This window comes from Ambystoma mexicanum, chromosome 10 (genome assembly GCF_040938575.1).
Source record: "Ambystoma mexicanum isolate Mex_15411 chromosome 10, UKY_AmexF1_1, whole genome shotgun sequence".
NCBI classification, from domain to species: Eukaryota; Metazoa; Chordata; class Amphibia; order Caudata; family Ambystomatidae; genus Ambystoma; species Ambystoma mexicanum.
Window position 1 is genome coordinate 1,300,537,881 of NC_090932.1, and position 17,619 is coordinate 1,300,555,499.

Below are 17,619 nucleotides of genomic sequence, written 5' to 3' on the forward strand. Positions count from 1 at the left end.
CTGTGCTTCCTTCAGTGCACTTAATAAGAGCCTAGTTTAGGTGCTGCAGTCGAATATCCATGCCCTGCAGTAGTTACATATCCCCAGGAACTGCTGCATCTCTCTGACTGTTGTGGGTTTTGCTGTCCTGCGTATTGCGTCTTGCTGCAGATCAGTATGTCATCTACGCACTGTATAACCGTTCTTTCCATCTGTACGTTGCATCCATTTGGAGGACCCTATTGAATATCGAAGGTGATTCACAGTACCCTTGCGGAAGTCTTGTATGTTTCCACTTCCTATTTCTATATAGAAATGAAGTTAAGTCTTGTGAGTCTGGGTGTAATGGCATAGAGAACAATGCATTCTTCAAATCTATGAACGTGAAGTAGGCAGTTTCCGGAGGATGATGCACAAAATTGTCGCCTGGTTCACAACTAAGGGTTACTCTGTTTCTCCAATATGGTTAAGAGGGCGCAAGTCCTGTATAAAACGCTATGACCACCCGTCACCTTTTTGACAGAGTACACAGCCAAGTTGCATGGTGATTCTAATGGCACCAGGATGCCTTGCTTCACTAGTGCTGCAATGGTCTCATAGATACCCTTTTTCTGCTTTTCTTGAAAGTGGGTATTGTTTAACTCTTGACAGAACTGCGCCTATCCCCTTCAGAAGCCCCATGTTTTAGGGACTTGTGGTCCATAAAATGCTGGGGAACTTTACCAAATCCTCCTCGAGAAAGGTTGGCAGTGCTTTCAAACACATCGCCATTCACTGTGGTACTTCTCTGTAATATATTCTCACCCAATATGTGATGCTCATTTCGAACACCATCTCATGGTCTAATCTGTTGTCTTTTGAATAGTTCTTCGTCTGTAACTGTAGTCAACCTGTAACCTTCACCTACAGCGATCACTGCTTGCCATGGTCGCCCTGTGTCATCTGTTCCTTGTACTGCTACCCAGTCGTCTCCCACTAATTCTAGTGGCACTATCGTCCCTTCTTTCTCATCTAGTGGTATCTCTGGCCTGAATAAGCACTAGTTTGGAAGGCGCCACATTTTCCCCTGAATCCCTTTGAGCCATGCTATCATGCTTTCAGTCCCATATTGGAACAGCTCCTCGTCCACTGGCACGCCCTCTGTAATCTTCGTCCACAATAAGCTTGAATGATTTCCCTCACATTTAGAAGGTGTATCCTCGGTGTGAAGCACACTATCCCATTGTCAGTGAATGAAATGGTCATGTTAAGTCTGCTCATGATGTCTCTCCCCAGTATATTTATGTATTGCCCAAATTGACCTTTTACAATGGACCTTTTGTCCTAATTGACCTAATTATAGTGGTCCTAATTGACCTTCTGCACAATTGGCCTTTATATTATTTTAGTTATTTTATATATGTATTGGGTTGGCTTTGGATTATAAATAATATAAGAGGATTGTGTGAGGAGTTGTGGGGGGTGTTTGGATTGTGTGGGGAGTTGCAGGGGGTTTCCCCCAGCACTAATGTCCTAATTGACCTTTTAAATTAGGTCCCTTCTCCCGAGGTCAATTGTGAAATGATAAATTAGTATACATCCATATTTACAGGTGTCTGTTGGAAATGGAGAAGGGGTAAGGATAGATCGTGCTCCCTATAGAAAGTGCAATATCCTCTGTAAAAGGAACCACTTCTATCACCCCAGAGAACCCTTGAGCATTCATGGCATCGTCCTGACATACTATATTTCCCTTCCCTGATGCAAGATTTGGTCGTCCCTGTGTCTAAAAGAAATGAAGAAGTCTTCTCTTCTATCATCACCCCTATAAGTGGTTCGTCCGCAGGGTTGGGTGTAATCGATAGGATGGAACACATCAAGTCTGTCTGTGGGCTGTCCTATTGAGGATCTAATGGCATCCCGTTCCCTAAGAATGGGTTGCCTACCACTACAGTGACCCCTCCCCCCCGTTTCCTAATGGGAGACGTTGTCACGGAGTCTTTGCGTGCCATTGTCCCATCGTTTGGTTGTGTGCTATTCTGCATTTGCGGTATTTGCTGTGCTGTGTATGCGTGTTGTGTGTTATCCTGCATCTGTGGTGCTTGTGAATACTGTTGCATAGGCACTTGCATTTGTGGTGCCTGTGTCATGGACTAGTGTGTTTGTGGGTATGCGTCTGGTGCCTGTCCTTGTTGTGGTGTCTGGTCCTGCATGTAATATTCGATCTGTTCCCACTGGTATGCTGGCTGGTATTGCATTCCCCTAATCTGTTGCGCCCCTCCCCTGCTTCTGCACATCCTTGAGATATGCCCTATCTGTCCACACACCCATCATTGGGGTGGCTCTCTGACCTGTCTCTGGAACCCCCCAGAAAACACCCCTGGGCCCTGTTGCACTTGTTGCCAAAATCCTCAACCCCCCCTGTTATTTTGCTGCATCTGATGCCCATACCTTCATCCTCTAGGTGGCTCCCCTCTTCCTTGGAACCCATGCTGCACATCCCCGCCCCAGGAATTGGCCTCCTGTGGGCAGTGGTGCATACTGTGTCTGTGGTGCCCCTTGTCCTCCCGTGCTTGTTAATACTGCCCCTTCCATGGCATATTTAAATAGTTTCTTCCGTACTAATTTTGCTTCCTCTGTTTTCTTTCCTCACACTTTTGCCTTGCATTCTCTTGCATTAGCCTACACTAGTGTACTATTGTGAATTGTATTTCTGACCAAGGCTTTGTCTCCTTCCTCACCAATTTCTTTAGTTGCCTTTGCACCTGCTCTGACAACCCTTGGCATAATATGTGGTAAAGTAATGCTACTGTTTTGTCCCACGGTTCTCGCGTTTCGAGGCGCCAAAGCTCTTGAATCGTCTCAATGTAGTGTAAGGGGTCTCCGTCTTCCCCATTTTGCATGCCATAATCGCACTAATGTCTGGCATGTCTGGGTACTGTGTCCGTAGAGCTTGCCATACGGCCACTCAGCAATTAGCAAATGCTGTGCCAACATGCACCGTGTCCTGGGTGGTTACTCCTAGGTATCCTGCCCTTTTCCATACATCATCAGCGGCTTCCCGAGGATTGTCATAAGAAGCCCCTTTATGTCCCCCACTGCAAATTTTTGTCCCGCTGTCATCCTTTCCATTTCATATATCCATTTCCCCACACCCGCGGTTAACGAGGGTAGCCTACACCTTAAGTTTACCTTTCTATGTGCTTCCATAGTATGTATTGAGGTCCCCCCTCCCTTTTCCAGTAATGACAACTGTGTGAACCCGATCTGCCCATATGCCCCTTGTGTCAGCCTGATCTGCCTATTTGGTCTCCCAGCATCTTTAATGTCAGTACATGCCTTTTCTGGCTCCCCCTTCTTTCGTCCTGGAAGATCTCTAAGCCTCTGCACGTATGGGTTCAGGTTATCCATACAGCATGATGTGTCTCTGTACGGTTGTGAACAATCGGTCTTGTCACCCCTAAATCATCCTGTGTCTTTTCCTATTTTCCATGTCACGCTACTGTCTGCGCTTTTCCCCGTCGACTGATGCTTGGGTCGCCCTCTTCCCTCGTCCTCACTTCCCTCTGCGTCCCCGTCCGAGTCGGTGTCCATATCACTCCCAAAATCACCTGCGAAGCTCAGCCTCCTAGGGGTCGTGTTATCGCTGAGCTTCCCTTCAAAGTCAATCAAGTCACTGCTACCCCTTCTCCCGTAGGACCCCACATCTGTCCTATCTGATACAGTGGAAGTCCTGTCTTGTGTGGTACTGCTGTCTGGCTCTGTTCGCCTACCTCCTCCTGCTTTGTCATCTCCCGTGCCCATTCCCCACTTTGTCCTAATGTCTCTTATTGTGCGCTGCTCCTCCTCCTTCCGTTTGCGCTCTCTTACAAGTCGTTCCATTTTCCACTTTCTCTGTTCCCTTCTTGCTAAAACCTGCTATTCCTTCTCGTCTTCGCTTCGCCTCTCTAATTCTTTGAGCTCCCTCCATCTCCTCATCTCTCACTGCTCCCGCTCTTTCTCATCCTCCATTTGTTTCTTCACGCTCTCTCGCATCCCTCCTTTTCTTCCTTCTCCTTTCTTTCTACTTCTTCCATTACTCTGCCCAGTCTCGTACTTCGCTGCTCCCCTTATGACCCTCCATTTCTTTAATCGCCCCTGCTGATTCTCCCATTGTCTTCCCATCCAATTTCAGAAGTATCTGCCCTCCTACCCATTAATTCGATGCTATGCCTTCTAGCCCCTCCTTGGTGCTCGTCTGAGCCTCGCTGCATGCTCCCTTTCCACCCTCGGTCTGTCCATCCCCTTTCTGACCCTCCTCCTTGGTATATGGTGGAGGTTGGAATATTGGATTTGTGTACATTTTATACCTATGTAATCAAAGTTGTTACATGCTAATATTATATCCCTTCCGACACTAAATGTTGGAACATTTGGACGAACAACTTCTAGGCATACACACACTCACTTACTGAGACCCACTGTGATCACTAAGCAATGCTGGATGTCCAGATGATTTCTTTTGGCCTAATTGTCTGCAACATGTCCTGGGTTTCTTATGTTCTCTCATATCCTTGCTATTTGGAATTGATTGCTCTATTTGGTTTAATGCCCTGCTGATTTGCATATGATTGATCCCCTTCTTTAAAGCGCACAGTCAGGCTTAAACACAAGGAAAAGGAAGTGTACCTGCTCAAGCCCTCATTTAGAGTGATTCAAAACAATTATATGTTATGGTTTCCCTCAATTTCCTATTATACTCCTTAAGCTTAGATTTCATTCTTATGGAATAAATTGTGATATTAGCTATTGAAATATATTTCGTCTAGTTAAATGTCTGTGTTGGGAACTATGCAAGCAGACCCTTGTGCCATACTGTCTCATGAGTTTATTTGCATCCTCTTTTTGGTTGATTGCGAAAGCTGTTTTCCAGAACATACTATTTACTGCACAGTATACAGTCCGATTGCTTGCTCTTTTGTTTCTTCTCAGACCTGCACTATTGATCCTGTTATTGTTGTTCTCAGTTTTCTCCATGGTTCCAGTTGTTGGAGACCTGTGTTAGAGGATCCATTCTGGAACACTGCCTTGCCCCTCTTGGATGGTTGGAAGCGGAGGACATCTGATCATGGCTTATCTGTTGGGAAACATCACCGTCATGGAGAGCCTGAGGAAGGACATCACTGACGTGCAGGGGGCCATTATTGATGTCTTCTCAAGGGTGGGTGCCCTGCGGTATCCCTCGTGGAAGTTCCCTGATAAGGTCTCCTGTGATCTTGACCTTGTGACATTGCTGGAGCGCTACGACCATGTGGAGGGGGATCCCGAGTTCACCCAGCACTCCCATGTGGTTTTGCTGGAGCTGGTGATAGACAGGTAAGATTCAGCAAATAGTTCTTTTTAGAGAAATCCTATTAAAATGCTGGGAAGTGTCAATTATTTTCTGAAGCACAAAGGGCAACTGTGATTCGAGTCTGTTTTTAGTCATGTTGAAGCAACAATATCTATTTTTATATATAAATGTTGAACTTCCATTCCAAGAAGTCAGCATCTCTGAAAAATGCTTAAGGGTCCACAATAGTAAGCGCAGCTGGAACCATTCCTTTTCTTATTTGGCAGCATGCATTTTTTGACAAGTTGTAAAACTACTTTGCATCAAACAAATGTTCTGTAGCAGCCTGTTACTGTGTGTATGTGGGAATGGAAACATTACTGCTTTTCTGCTATCTTGTAACCTCAAACTGAAGTGGCTCCTGGGCAACAAAGCTCAGACTTACTATATGGTTGGTTTCTACTTTCCTTACAGGGATCTATGATTAAATGGCCAAGGGATCGGAACTATACTGCAGGTGTGACCATTGAAAACCTGTTTCAAAAGACTACTTCTTGCACGTTAGATGGAAGGGCTGGGCATGAAAGGGTTTAGGTTTTGACCAACTTTTAGATTCATCTACAGCGCAGTACCTCAAACGATTTGTGTTTCTCTTACATCCTTATTTTGACAACTTTTGTTAAAAAATGTACAATATCATCTCAAATTTCCCGAAAATAGTTGCAAGCGACACCTAATAGCCCAGACTAAAAATATGCACCGTAAGAAAGCAAAAGTTACAGTAAAATCAAACTCTGAATTGAAAAGAGAGTCATAGAAGGCATTCTCCAAAAGATTAACACTGAGAAGTACATAAAAAAAAAAGAAAATTCATAGATTATTTGTATTGATTTTATAAGGGCAAGCTACAACCATATCATCAGACATCGGTTAAAATGCACAATGATTAGTTGTAAAATCAAAAAACAAATGAAACAATCAATCAACCATAACAGTAAAAGTCCTTGGGTTGGAGGGGGGGGAGCAAGGAGACAGCTGTCTTCACATAGTGCTATAAGAGGGAGGGCTGTTATGTCTTCTGGTTCAGTTGCAGCGCCCCTGTGGTAGGGGTTAGTACGGCCCTTGGGTCCGGAGTACGGTTCTTCTTAGGGCCCTGGCTCACCGCACGGCCCCTCTGCGAATCCCTGCTGTCCTCCTCCTGGCTCTTTAGTCCAACTTTGCCATCCAACGATGGGTTGGGGGTTTACTCGCCACCCCAGGGAATTGCTGCGAGTAGTCCAGAAAGGGTGCCCAGATATTGAAGAACTTGCTCCTGTTGCCGAGACAGAATGCTGTAACTTTTTCTGCTGCCACTATGGCCCAACACTTGGACCACCACATGGGGATTGCCGGGCCTTTGGGATACTTGCATAGCCTTGCAATTGAGATTTTCGCTGCCGTGAGTAGGTGCGAGCAAAGGTCTGCTGTGCGACCAGTTGGTGGAAGTTGGCCGTCGCCCATAGCTCCCAGCAGGACTATCCCTGGGTTCCATGGGATCGTGAGACCAGTGATTAATGTAATTTGTTGCAGGACTTCTTTCCAGAACTGTGTGGCTTTAGGACATGACCACAGAAGGTGGAACAGCTTGCCCGTGTCTAGGCATCCTCTCCAGCATCTTGGGGGGATTGTTGGGTTGCATTTATTTAGGATTTCCGGTGTTAAGTACCACCTGTAGCAAACTTTAATAGCGCCTCCTTTATTGGTGACACACTTTGAAATTCTGTGTGCTCGGATACAGCCCCTTTCCTCAGGCTCAATGGATCTGCTGATGTAATTTTCCCATTTCAGCATGTAAGCCTCTTTTTTTACTGGGGTCTGATCTGTCTAGCAGCCTGTACAGGGCTGATATTTTGCCTAAGGGGGGGGTTTGCTGTGAGCGTTCGCTCTAGGGCTGTTGGGTCTCTGCTTCCGTTTTTCCTTATCATGTCCTGGGAAGCCAGTGTCTGAGTTGCATGTACTGGAATCTTTCAGTTTCTGGGATTTGGAATTTGGTCTTGCAGGCTTAAAAAGTTAGTGGGGCGCCATTCTCGAGGTAAGCCCCTACGTTCTTCAGTCCGCCTTCCTTCCACTTATTGAAATGGTTTGGGGTGATTCCCGGTGTGAAGACTGGGTTGTCCCAGATCAGGGAGAGGGGGCCCAACACGCTTCTGCAGTTCCATTGGCAGACTGCCCTCTTCCAGCACTCGACTGTGTTTGTCGCTGTTAGGGGGCCTGAGTTGGGAGGGTTCCGGGCTCTTGCCATGTGCGGAAGCGATTCCAGAGGGTTCCAACACCAGCCTTCCTCCAGTTTTATCCATCAGGCTTGGTTGGCGTTCAACTTCCATGTGAAGGCCTGTGAGAGTTGCGCTGCGAGCCAGTACCTGTCCATGTCCGGGACCCTAGACCGCCCCCTGCGGAGCCCCGAAGCATGACTCGGTTAGCTATCTACAGCTTTTTTCCTTCCCAGAAGGACTTCAAGACGTTTGTTTGTAGTTTCTGGATGGATTTCTTCGGGATGGGAACAGGGAGGGCCAAGCAGTAGAAAATCAGTCTCGGAACTAGGTTCAACAAGAGCGCAGCAACCCTTCCGAGCCACGACACTTCTTGCTTCTTCCTGCATGCTAGGTCTTTCTGTAACTCTTAAACAGTGGGAGGAAGTTTACTTTGTATGTTCTTTCGGTTTTGCTTGGTATCTGGACTCCCAGGTAGCTAATTTGTGACTTCGCCCATGGAATTGGGTAGTTGCTTGCTAGAGATTCCTTGAGCTTTCTCGGCATGTTGATGCCCAGTGCTGAAGAATTTGCAAAATTTACCCTGAATCCGGAAGCTTCCCCGAATGCTTCTACTTCTTACAACAGCGCCTTCATGGAAGCTTCGGTTCGGGTAATAGTCAACAGGACATCGTCTGCATATAGGGGCTGCTTTGTAGGATTCCTCTTGTGTACCATTGCATGTATGGACAGGTTTTGGCGGATCCTGCTGGCAAAGGATTCCATAGTGTGCGTGAAGATGAGCAGTGATCGGGGACACCCGTGTCGAGTGCCCCTGGTTATGGCTATTTTGGCTGATCTGCCGCCGTTCACTCTGAGCGCCATGAAGAGGCGTTGATAATTGGCTAGCAACCATTTAATGTAATTCGGGCCGAATCCATAGTGGTGTAGGGTCTCCCTGATGTAGCCCCAGTCCAGCATGTAAAATGCTTTGTGTGCATCGAGTAATATGACTGCCAGTTCCAACCCGGCCCGGTCAGCTGATTCTGTTATTTATCGTTCGCCTGGTGTTGTCCTGTATGTTACGGCCCGGGATGAACACCCGTCTGATCCGGGTGTATTATGTCTGGGAGGAATCATGCCAGTCTCTGCGCCAGAACACTTTGGCGTCGTTCATTAATGTGATGGGTCTGTAAAATGAGCATTGGTCAGGGTTTTTCTCCGGCTTCGGTATTAGAACTGTCGGAGATTCCTCCATAGATGGGGTAGTAGATCCAGTTGTGAGAAATTAATTGTATAGGTTTGCCAGGTGGGGGGCTAAAATGTGTGCAAATTTCTTGTAAAATTGGGTTATCAGCTCATCCGGGCCTGGAGCTGTGTTTTTCAGGGAGCGGATGGTGCTACTTCTTCGGCTGTGATCGGGAGTTCCAGGGATTCAAGCTGGGGATGCATTGTTCTTTTTTTTGAGTGGTAGATAGATATTGGAGCTGTGCTGTCTTGATCGTTGGGGCGCCCGCCATGATGTTCTTGTGGTATTCCGTCATTATTTCCAGTTTCTCTGGGTCTCCATAACAGAGTTTGCCTTTCGGGTCTAGCAAGCACTGGATGTTTTGCAAGTGCAGTTTTTTGAGCTTGTGCGCCAGCAGGCGGTTTGCTTTGTTACTATTTAAGTAGTAGTACTGTCTGGTGCACGCTAGTGCTCTGGCTGATCGGTTTTGTGGTTTGTCGTTTCTTGAAGTTGACTTCCAGTTCTGCGACCTTTTCCTCCAACTTGGCTGCTGTAGTTGGTGCCGTCGACTGTGTCCTACTGTGCAGTTGATCACTGCTCCTCTAAATACTGGCTTAATTTCAACCCAGACGATAGCTTCTGAGGTTTCGCTTGTAGTGTTTTCCTTGTAATAGTTAGTGAGGGTCTCACTAGCTCCGTACTGATTGCAATGGTGTCCAGTCATATTTTCGAATGCTATATTTTCGAAAGTCAAAATGTCGAAAATATTTATTCGAAAATAATAATGTCGAATTACAAAAAAGTTGAATTTCTTTCGATTTTTTTTAAATTTTTTTTATTAATGTTAATACAAGGTAAGTGTTTATATATGTTTTATTAAGCATTTTTGAACATTGATATTATTATCCATGTTTTATTAAGTATTTTTCAACATTAATAGTATTTACCATGAAATAGGTAGCTTGAATATATATATATATATATATATATATATATATATATATATATATATATATATATATATATATATATTTTAAATATGAAATTTAAATAAATAAATAACAAATTGCAAACTGGTAACGTTGAACATTTAGTATACTTTTTCTTCAATAGATGACGCTATTGTATAAGAAATGAGATTGTTCATTTTGTTGATATATGGTAATTGAATTCTACGTAAGGTTGCGTAACTCTACGTATGCATAGGCGCCATTTTTAAAGTTCATTCTTCCAGCGTTTCCATCGCGTTCGGGTCTCCGTGCTTTCGTGTGGTTTTCTTTTTGGATTTTCAAGGATTTTCACCGTTTTCCATGGATGTAATTTTTTTTTTTACTGGATTCGATGGATGTATTGGTTTTTCCGAGCTATGGATTTTTTTTCGGGTTGGATTGTGGATTTATTTTCCTGGGCTTTCTTGGATTTTCAACTTTTTTTCCTTTCCGGATTTCACTGTTATGGATCGCAGATGTGGATTTTTTTTTTTGCATGGTATTTTTCCCTAGATTGCTTTTTGGATTTTGGGTTCCTTGGATTTTGCTGCTTGGTGTTTTTTACGGTTACTGCTTGGATTTGTCATGGTGGATTGGTGATTCTTCAAAAACATGAGTATTGTTAACATTTTAAATTATACGCTATTGAATCTAGGTAGTTGTCTTTGTCATCTTGATTACAATTACGTACTATTTGCTCAAGGTGTTGTTCATAGTCTCTGTATTTTTTCTTTTTTAACTCTGTGTTTGCGAGTGAAATCGCTTGTGAGACTCAAAATTCCTGATGCGATTATTCATTGTGTAATTCTTTCAAAAAATGCCACAAATTGGTGTTACTTGTGTTGAAAGTTTTATTAATACGGCTGTGCCATCCCTCAAGTGAATTGTTTGTTCTAGGTCGCCCTTCCAAGGTTGCTTTGTAGCAATTCCATAAGTTTATATTGTATTTTGGCCTTCTTCTGGTGCCATTCCTAGTTAATTGTCCAATCCATGTATTTTCCATGTAATCTAACATGTCCGAATTTTCTTCCTCATGATTTTTAAAATAGTCGGTGTCAATTAAATGTTCATAGAAATTTATAGCCTGATCTTCTTTCACAAATGCTAATCCGAATAGTTTTTTTATGTGATGTTGGAAAGTGCTGTCGTCTGTGTATTTACTACCAAGTCCAAGTTTTTGCAGTTTTTTCCATATCGACTGAGTAAAATGAAAAAAGCAGCCTTGTATGCTAGAATCAGGGTATATTGAAGAAAATGCCTTAATCTGTGCTAATTCAAAATCCATGATTATGTTTGGGTTTCGAATCTGGTACAGTGTCCTTGATTTTGTTCAACATGATTCTGTACGTTTCTTCATTTTTTTTGGGCATTAAAACTTAAACAAGTGGAATTAGTTTGTTATTTATTGTTCCATGTATTGAATAAAATTGTTGGAAGGGGTGTGGGCATGCTTTGAAAGTTGCGTCACCTTGCCACTGGGCACTTTCACTTAGATGCTTGAAATTGGTCGCAGTTGAAAATATCAATATGTTTTCGTCTCTTACTTCAACGGTAGAATGGTGGAAATTTTCTCCATTAGCTGTCACTCTAAACACTTCTGGTATGGTGATGTCATTGTATGTTGTAGGTGCTGGTGGCAGATTTTCCTTTTGGTGTTTCTTGCGGTTTACTGTTCGTTGCATATGTTTTTCACTAGGCATCTGCGGAGATATGTGTGAAGGTAACGTGTCACATACCGTTGATATTACCAAACCGCTTGCCTGACCGGGGTTTTCTATTGCCTTTCTTTTTAGTTCTTGGAGAGTTTGTTTTATTACTATATTTGTCTTGTCCGGTAGATGGTTGTGTTCTCCCTTTATTTTTGTATTGGAACATTCAACTATAACTCGTGCGGCACATTTTGATCGTCCATATTCAATGCATTTCCAGTACTAGCGTTAATTTTTTTCCAATTCCTTATTATAAATGTATCCTTTCAAAACCAGCTGTTTTCCTCCTTTTTGCGAGGTTATGTATTCAACCCTTTCTGTCATTTTCAATCTAAAATAACGGAAAAAAATGTTTTACTATGTTTGCCATACACTAATAATAATATATTTTTCGATTTAAATATCTAGTTACATATTTTTTATGTTATATTACCTGATTGTTTGCCTGACGTAGCTGAATCGAATCCACTGTAGTTCACACTGACTCTGGTTCTGTCAGGTAATGACAGTTGTCCACAACCGTCATCTGTTCCTTTTGTGTTTAGGCAAGGTTCTTTACTTGTGGGTGTCACCCATTGGCTTAACCCTTACTACTCTTGATTCTATGGGGTTTTCGTTAGTCATAATGTATTTTATTTACAGATTGGCAAAAGGTTATGTGTTGGTGGTCTCGAGGGGGGTGGGTGAGTTTCGGCGTAGAGGTAAGGAGGGGTTAGGGGGGTAACCCCCCCCATAAAAACGGACGATTACCAATACTTCACATCGGTATGTTAGTACTATTGTTCGACTTTTTTTTCGACATTTTTGTTTCGACTAATTGTCTTTTCCTATTAAATGTATATATTTTCGACATATTTGTTTTCAACATTTTTTTTTCGACATTTTTGTATTTCGGCATTAGGTTTTCGACATTATGACTATAAACCGATTGCAATATCTGCCAGGATATGGTCCTGCAGCTTCCAGAGTCTCTGCGGGGGGTCTAGCAACCTCTGCACCCCAGGCGTATGGTCACAGGCGCGTGGTCTGATATAATCCTGTGCCCAATTTGGATGTCTTCTATGCATGGCAAGAGAGCACTGGATGCTAATAGGTCGATCCTTGAGTATCCTCTGTGTACGTGTGAGAAAAACGTGTAGTCCCGGACCCCCTTATTGTTTAGCCTCTAGATGTCGACAGTTTCTGTTTCCCTTAGGAATTCTGCCATTCCCAGTGCTTACGCGAAGTCTTCCATGGTTGGGAGTATGAGGAGTACCTTTTAATAACCAATGGAACATTTTTTTCCGGTGTCGAGTAATAAAAAAAGGCGTCAGGTTGGCGACTTTAAAAAAAATAAAAAATGCATTAATGACACACCCTCCAGGCTATCAAACACTTCCCCCAAATATTCTAGGACAGGAGATAATAATATATAATTGTACCCCTCCTAGAATATTTGGGAAAATAATTTTGGTAGCCAGGAAAAACAGAACCTGACTTTTTCAGAGCGACATTATTACATGGAACATTTTTTACTTGGACAAAGGTGTCTGAATACACTAAGCACTTAATGTCAAACACTGTATGAATTGTTTGACCTCCTAGATTAATCGTGTATACCAATGAAAGGAGGTGACTGCAGGAAAACTGCAAAAACGGAGACACTATATATAATCTTTAAATAAAACATCCCTCGGCGTTAACAGTCCTACATTTTTACACAAGGCTAATGATAGCAAGCTACTGTTTGCACTGAAGGGTATACTAGTCGAAAAAAAGTACTTGCCGTGTATGGAGACACACCTGGGCTCGGCGTCTAAAGTGCCAGCAGGTGCTAGAAGCCGATCTTTTGAAAAGCAGCAAGCAGCAACTTCCCCGTAAATCGTCCTCATTGCTAATGTGCATAGAAAGCGGCCAATTGTCTACACAATGCAGTTAAAATGTTGCCCTAAACTCGGACATGCAGCAGTACATCTCCGATACTACAGTACTCCTCCCCCCCACCCCCTTAACCCCGCAGGCAATTTAGTTTGTGGACAAACCAGCTCACTCCCCGTCACTTACTCTCTTACTCTCTGTATAGCGCCCTTGCTCTAAAATGTGCTCCACGTCACAGGAATGTGTGCAAAACAAAGAGAAAATAAGGCAGATGCCAGCAGAGTCCTCCAGGGTAGATCACTCACAGTGGCATTGAATGGCAGCACCAAATATTAGGAGAGTTGAGCTCTACAATGCATTGTTTTTCTGTTTAAAAGCCAGCAGCTATTGTCACGTACATGGCTGCTCGAAAAAGAGGCGTGTTATTGTGCAAGCGCCTGCATGGCTTATTTATCAGCCTTTGAGGGTTAACACAAACCGATTTCAAAGGAATACATCTATGTGAAGTTTATTATATGTCCCATATACAAATGCAGGCCTTTCCTTTAGCCACTATTACTGCTATACTGTTTCTTTTTTCACGCACTGCTATTAAATATTGAATGCAATCGATGTGACCGGGAGCATAGGCTGTCACGCTGTTAGACAGAAACCTGTGCAGTTCCCTCTGGGACCACTGCAAAAGATTTAAGGCTACAGGTGTTTGGCAGTAAACCCACTTGGTAGCAGTCTGTACCACCCAGATTTACCTGGTAGCTGTGGCTGAGCAGTCAGACTTCCCTCAAGAAGAGTTAGGCAGTATACAGAGCATACATAATAGGTACAGAGGCACAGTAGTACAAGCAAACACTGACCAGAGCTAGGTGTAAAAGTATATAATTATTTATTTAAAAGACACACTCATAAATTACACTAGCACAGAAAAGGTAAGTAAGTCAAAACACAGTCACTATTACTTATATGTACATCCCTAGTTATTTGTTGGACAAGTCTAAGTTAACACCACTTATTTCCAAACAGAGCTGAGCGCTTAACGTTAGATGGCACTCCAACAAGTTAGTTAAAAAGGGAGGGAAAAGGCAAAAGAAGTGAAAACAGCAAGGCAAAACACTTTTCAGAGAGTCACAGTGAGTTTAGAAAGGCAGTCTATTGAGGAGCAAGGAAGTTCGGTTGCCAGGCCCACTCTAGGGAAAGCCAGGCAAAAAGATGCCCAAGATCACACAATGTCACAAGTCTTTACAGGTGAGTAGAAAAGTTTTTTCGCAGTTAAGAAAAGTTTAGTTAGGGTGTCCCAGGCTTACCCAGGGTCGAGAGCCGAGGGCTAAATCTACCCCGTACAATCGGTGGCAAGGGAAGCCGGGCGGAACACGGTACCTTTAAAATGGAAAGGATCCTCCAGCGGGGGCAGTTGTTCCTGGTAGTGGGTGCAAGTCGCAGCGTCGTCCAGAGGAGGAGAAGATCTCGTCGTGGAGGAAAGCTGGAGGTCGTTGCCCTACCAGGGAAGAAACCAGCCGTGGAGTTTTTCCGGTTAAAAGGATGTTACCCCTCTTTCGCGGTTGAGGTAAAAAGTGGTATCCCGGTTGCCGGGTGCTTGGCACAGGCAAGGCAGCCACGAGATGCTTCAGGGCGGCGAAAAGAAGGCAGAAACTGGTTGTCCCCACCAGTCAAGGGAAGAAGACTCTCCGGCGGGAGATCTTCTCTGTCGTCGGGAAAAGTGGTGAGACGGTTCCGCAGGGCTCCACCGGTGGTGTCGTCTTGGCAGGTCGGCTCGGCTTCTCCCTCTTCGGCTTCTTAGGTCCTGTGGCGACTTCCGAAGAACCAGTCCCAAAAACCCTGCTTTTATGCAGCAAACCCCCATTCATACAGCCTAGCTGTCACTCAAACATGCTAAGTGGTGAGCGGGGTGGCTCACCACTTGGGCCAATCACACCAGAGTGCGACATGAGTTGGCAAGGCAACTCAGTCCAGGGTGCCTAAACCCCCTCCCACACCCCCTGTGGTACCCAGACAGAATGGCACCACTTTGGAGGGCTTCTGTGCAGAAGCCCGCCAAAAGTGGAACAAAGGCTCGACTCGGGTTCAGGGTTACTGAAGTGAACCTAGACGCCATTTTGACGGCGAGTTCTGGCAAAAAATCCCAACCGGTGAATTTATATTAAATAAATAAACCGGCGGTATCTTTAACATTGCACCAAGAAGTGGTGCATTAAAATCAATGGGAAATCCCATTGGGAAATATTCCGGTGGAATATTTCCGTGGTATCCACTGCCATCAGCCAGAAACTCGGCGAGGGGGGACGGGACAGTACCCCCTCGACAACAGACCCAGGGGCAATCTAATTGCCCCTACCAGTACTTCCACAGTATGATGGTTTGTACTGGTTAAGTTCCTAAGTTAAGACTAGTAAAGTCAATGGTGACTTTACAGACCAAGGGAGACAGTAGTCAGTCCCAGGGTTGGAGTCTATGTTTGGGGGTCTCTGTGACACCCCTGTGTTACTGCACTGAGGGTGCTGTGTAACACACATTTAAAAACCAATGATAGCCTATGGGAAAAAATACCCCATAGCCCATAAGCACATAGCAAGTCACAGAAACACTCTCAAGTCATGCCCAGGAGTGAGGGTAAAAGAGTCTCACTCTTGGCAGGAGAAAAAAAAATAAACCCCAAAAATCCAGCAAAGCTGCTGGTGGACTCACTAGGTTAGGAAATTCAGCCTAAACAGAGAATTCTCCCTTACACACGCCACCCCCAGACTAAGGGACAGGAGGATTTAATCCACTCCTGGATGAACCTCATACCTCTAGTCGATGACATACATCCTAGAGAGTCCATCAGCATTTTGATGGTGACACCCTGACCTGTGCTCAATGGTGAAATCAAACCCCTGGAGGCAGATTGACCATCTCAATAGTTTTGGATTTTCCCCTTTCATTTGCATTAACCATATCAAGGGTTGGTGGTCAGTCTGAATGGCAAAAGTAGAACCATACAAGTATGGCCTAAACTTCTTCAGTGCCCACACAATAGCAAAGCATTCTCTTTCTATTGTTGCCCACCTTGTTTCAGGATCCTTCAGTTTTCTACTGATGAAGCAAATGGGGTGTTCCCTACCCTTCTCATCCAGTTGGCTAAGAACTGCACCTATACCTACATTGGAAGCATCAGTTTGTACAATGAAAGTTTGGTGGTAGTCAGGAGCTCGGAGTACTGGAGCTTGGCAAAGAGCTTTCTTCAGGCTTTCAAAGGCCTGATTGCATTCCTCATTCCATTTGACCTTCTTAGGGAATTTTGGAGAGGATATCACATTCAGAGGAGAAGCTATGGTCCCATAGTTCTCAATGAAATTCCTGTAGTACCCAGTGAGGCCTAAGAAGGCTCTCACCTGGGTCTGAGTAGTAGGTGTTGTCCAATTTTGCACAGCTTCAATCTTGCTGAGCAAAGGCCTTATCTCACCACCTCCTACCTCATGTCCAAGGTAGACCACTTTACTCTGTCCAATTTGGCATTTGCTTGCCTTTATGGTCAGATTGGCCTGCTCAAGAGCATGCAAAACATGTCCTAAGTGGTTCACATGGTCCTCCCAGGAGTGGCTGAAGACTGCAATGTCATCCAAGTATGCCATGCAGAAGTCCTCCATCCCAGCTAGAACTTGGTTCACCATCCTTTGGAATGTTGCAGGTGCATTTTCTAGTCCAAAAGGCATAACCTTGAATTGGTATAGGCCAACTGGGGTAGAAAATGCAGTTTTCTCATTGGCATGGTCTGTCAGGGCTATTTGCCAATAGCCTGACGTAAGGTCCAGTGTGCTGAGGTACTTGGCTGCACCAAGGTTATCCACCAACTCATCTGTCCTTGGCAAAGGGTGGGCATCAGTCTTGGTGACTGCATTAAGAGCTCTATAGTCCACACAGAATCTCAACTCTTTGGATCCTGCTTTTGGTACTAACACCACTGGGCTAGACCATGGACTAGTAGAGGGCTCTATTACCCCGAGATCAAGCATCTTCTTGACCTCACCTTTGATGTGGGTTCTGACATGTTCTGACATCCTATATCCTCTGCTTTTGACTGGCAGACAGTCACCATTGAGTATATCATGCTGTCCCCAAGGGGTCAAGCCTGGTGAAAGTGAGAACAGGGGGGCAAACTGATTTAACATAGTTTTGCACTCCTCCTGTTGCTCAGGGGTCAGATCTGAAGAGAGATTAACTCTTTCAACCTTTTCATCCAAAGGTAAGCCTCTCAGGAGGTCAGGTAGAGCTTCACTCTCCTCCTCCTCTTCTGATGAAGCTAGAAGCAAGGCTCCTACTTCTGGTCTAGAGACATAGGCTTTGA

At 44.4% G+C, this 17,619-nt stretch overlaps 1 protein-coding gene across 3 annotated transcripts in view; it reads left to right on the forward strand.

Annotated features, from left to right (window-relative positions):
• CCDC157 (coiled-coil domain containing 157) overlaps positions 1–17,619 on the forward strand; it is a 322,949-nt gene that overhangs the window by 27,187 nt on the left and 278,143 nt on the right. For 2 of the 3 annotated variants that reach the window (XM_069619307.1, XM_069619308.1), the window contains exon 2: positions 4,965–5,313. In XM_069619307.1, coding sequence (XP_069475408.1) covers positions 5,039–5,313 — 275 coding nt within the window. In that variant the 5' untranslated portion in view covers positions 4,965–5,038. Of the gene's footprint in view, positions 1–4,964; positions 5,318–17,619 lie in introns of those variants that run through there. The other variant, XM_069619309.1, reaches the window with a different exon arrangement.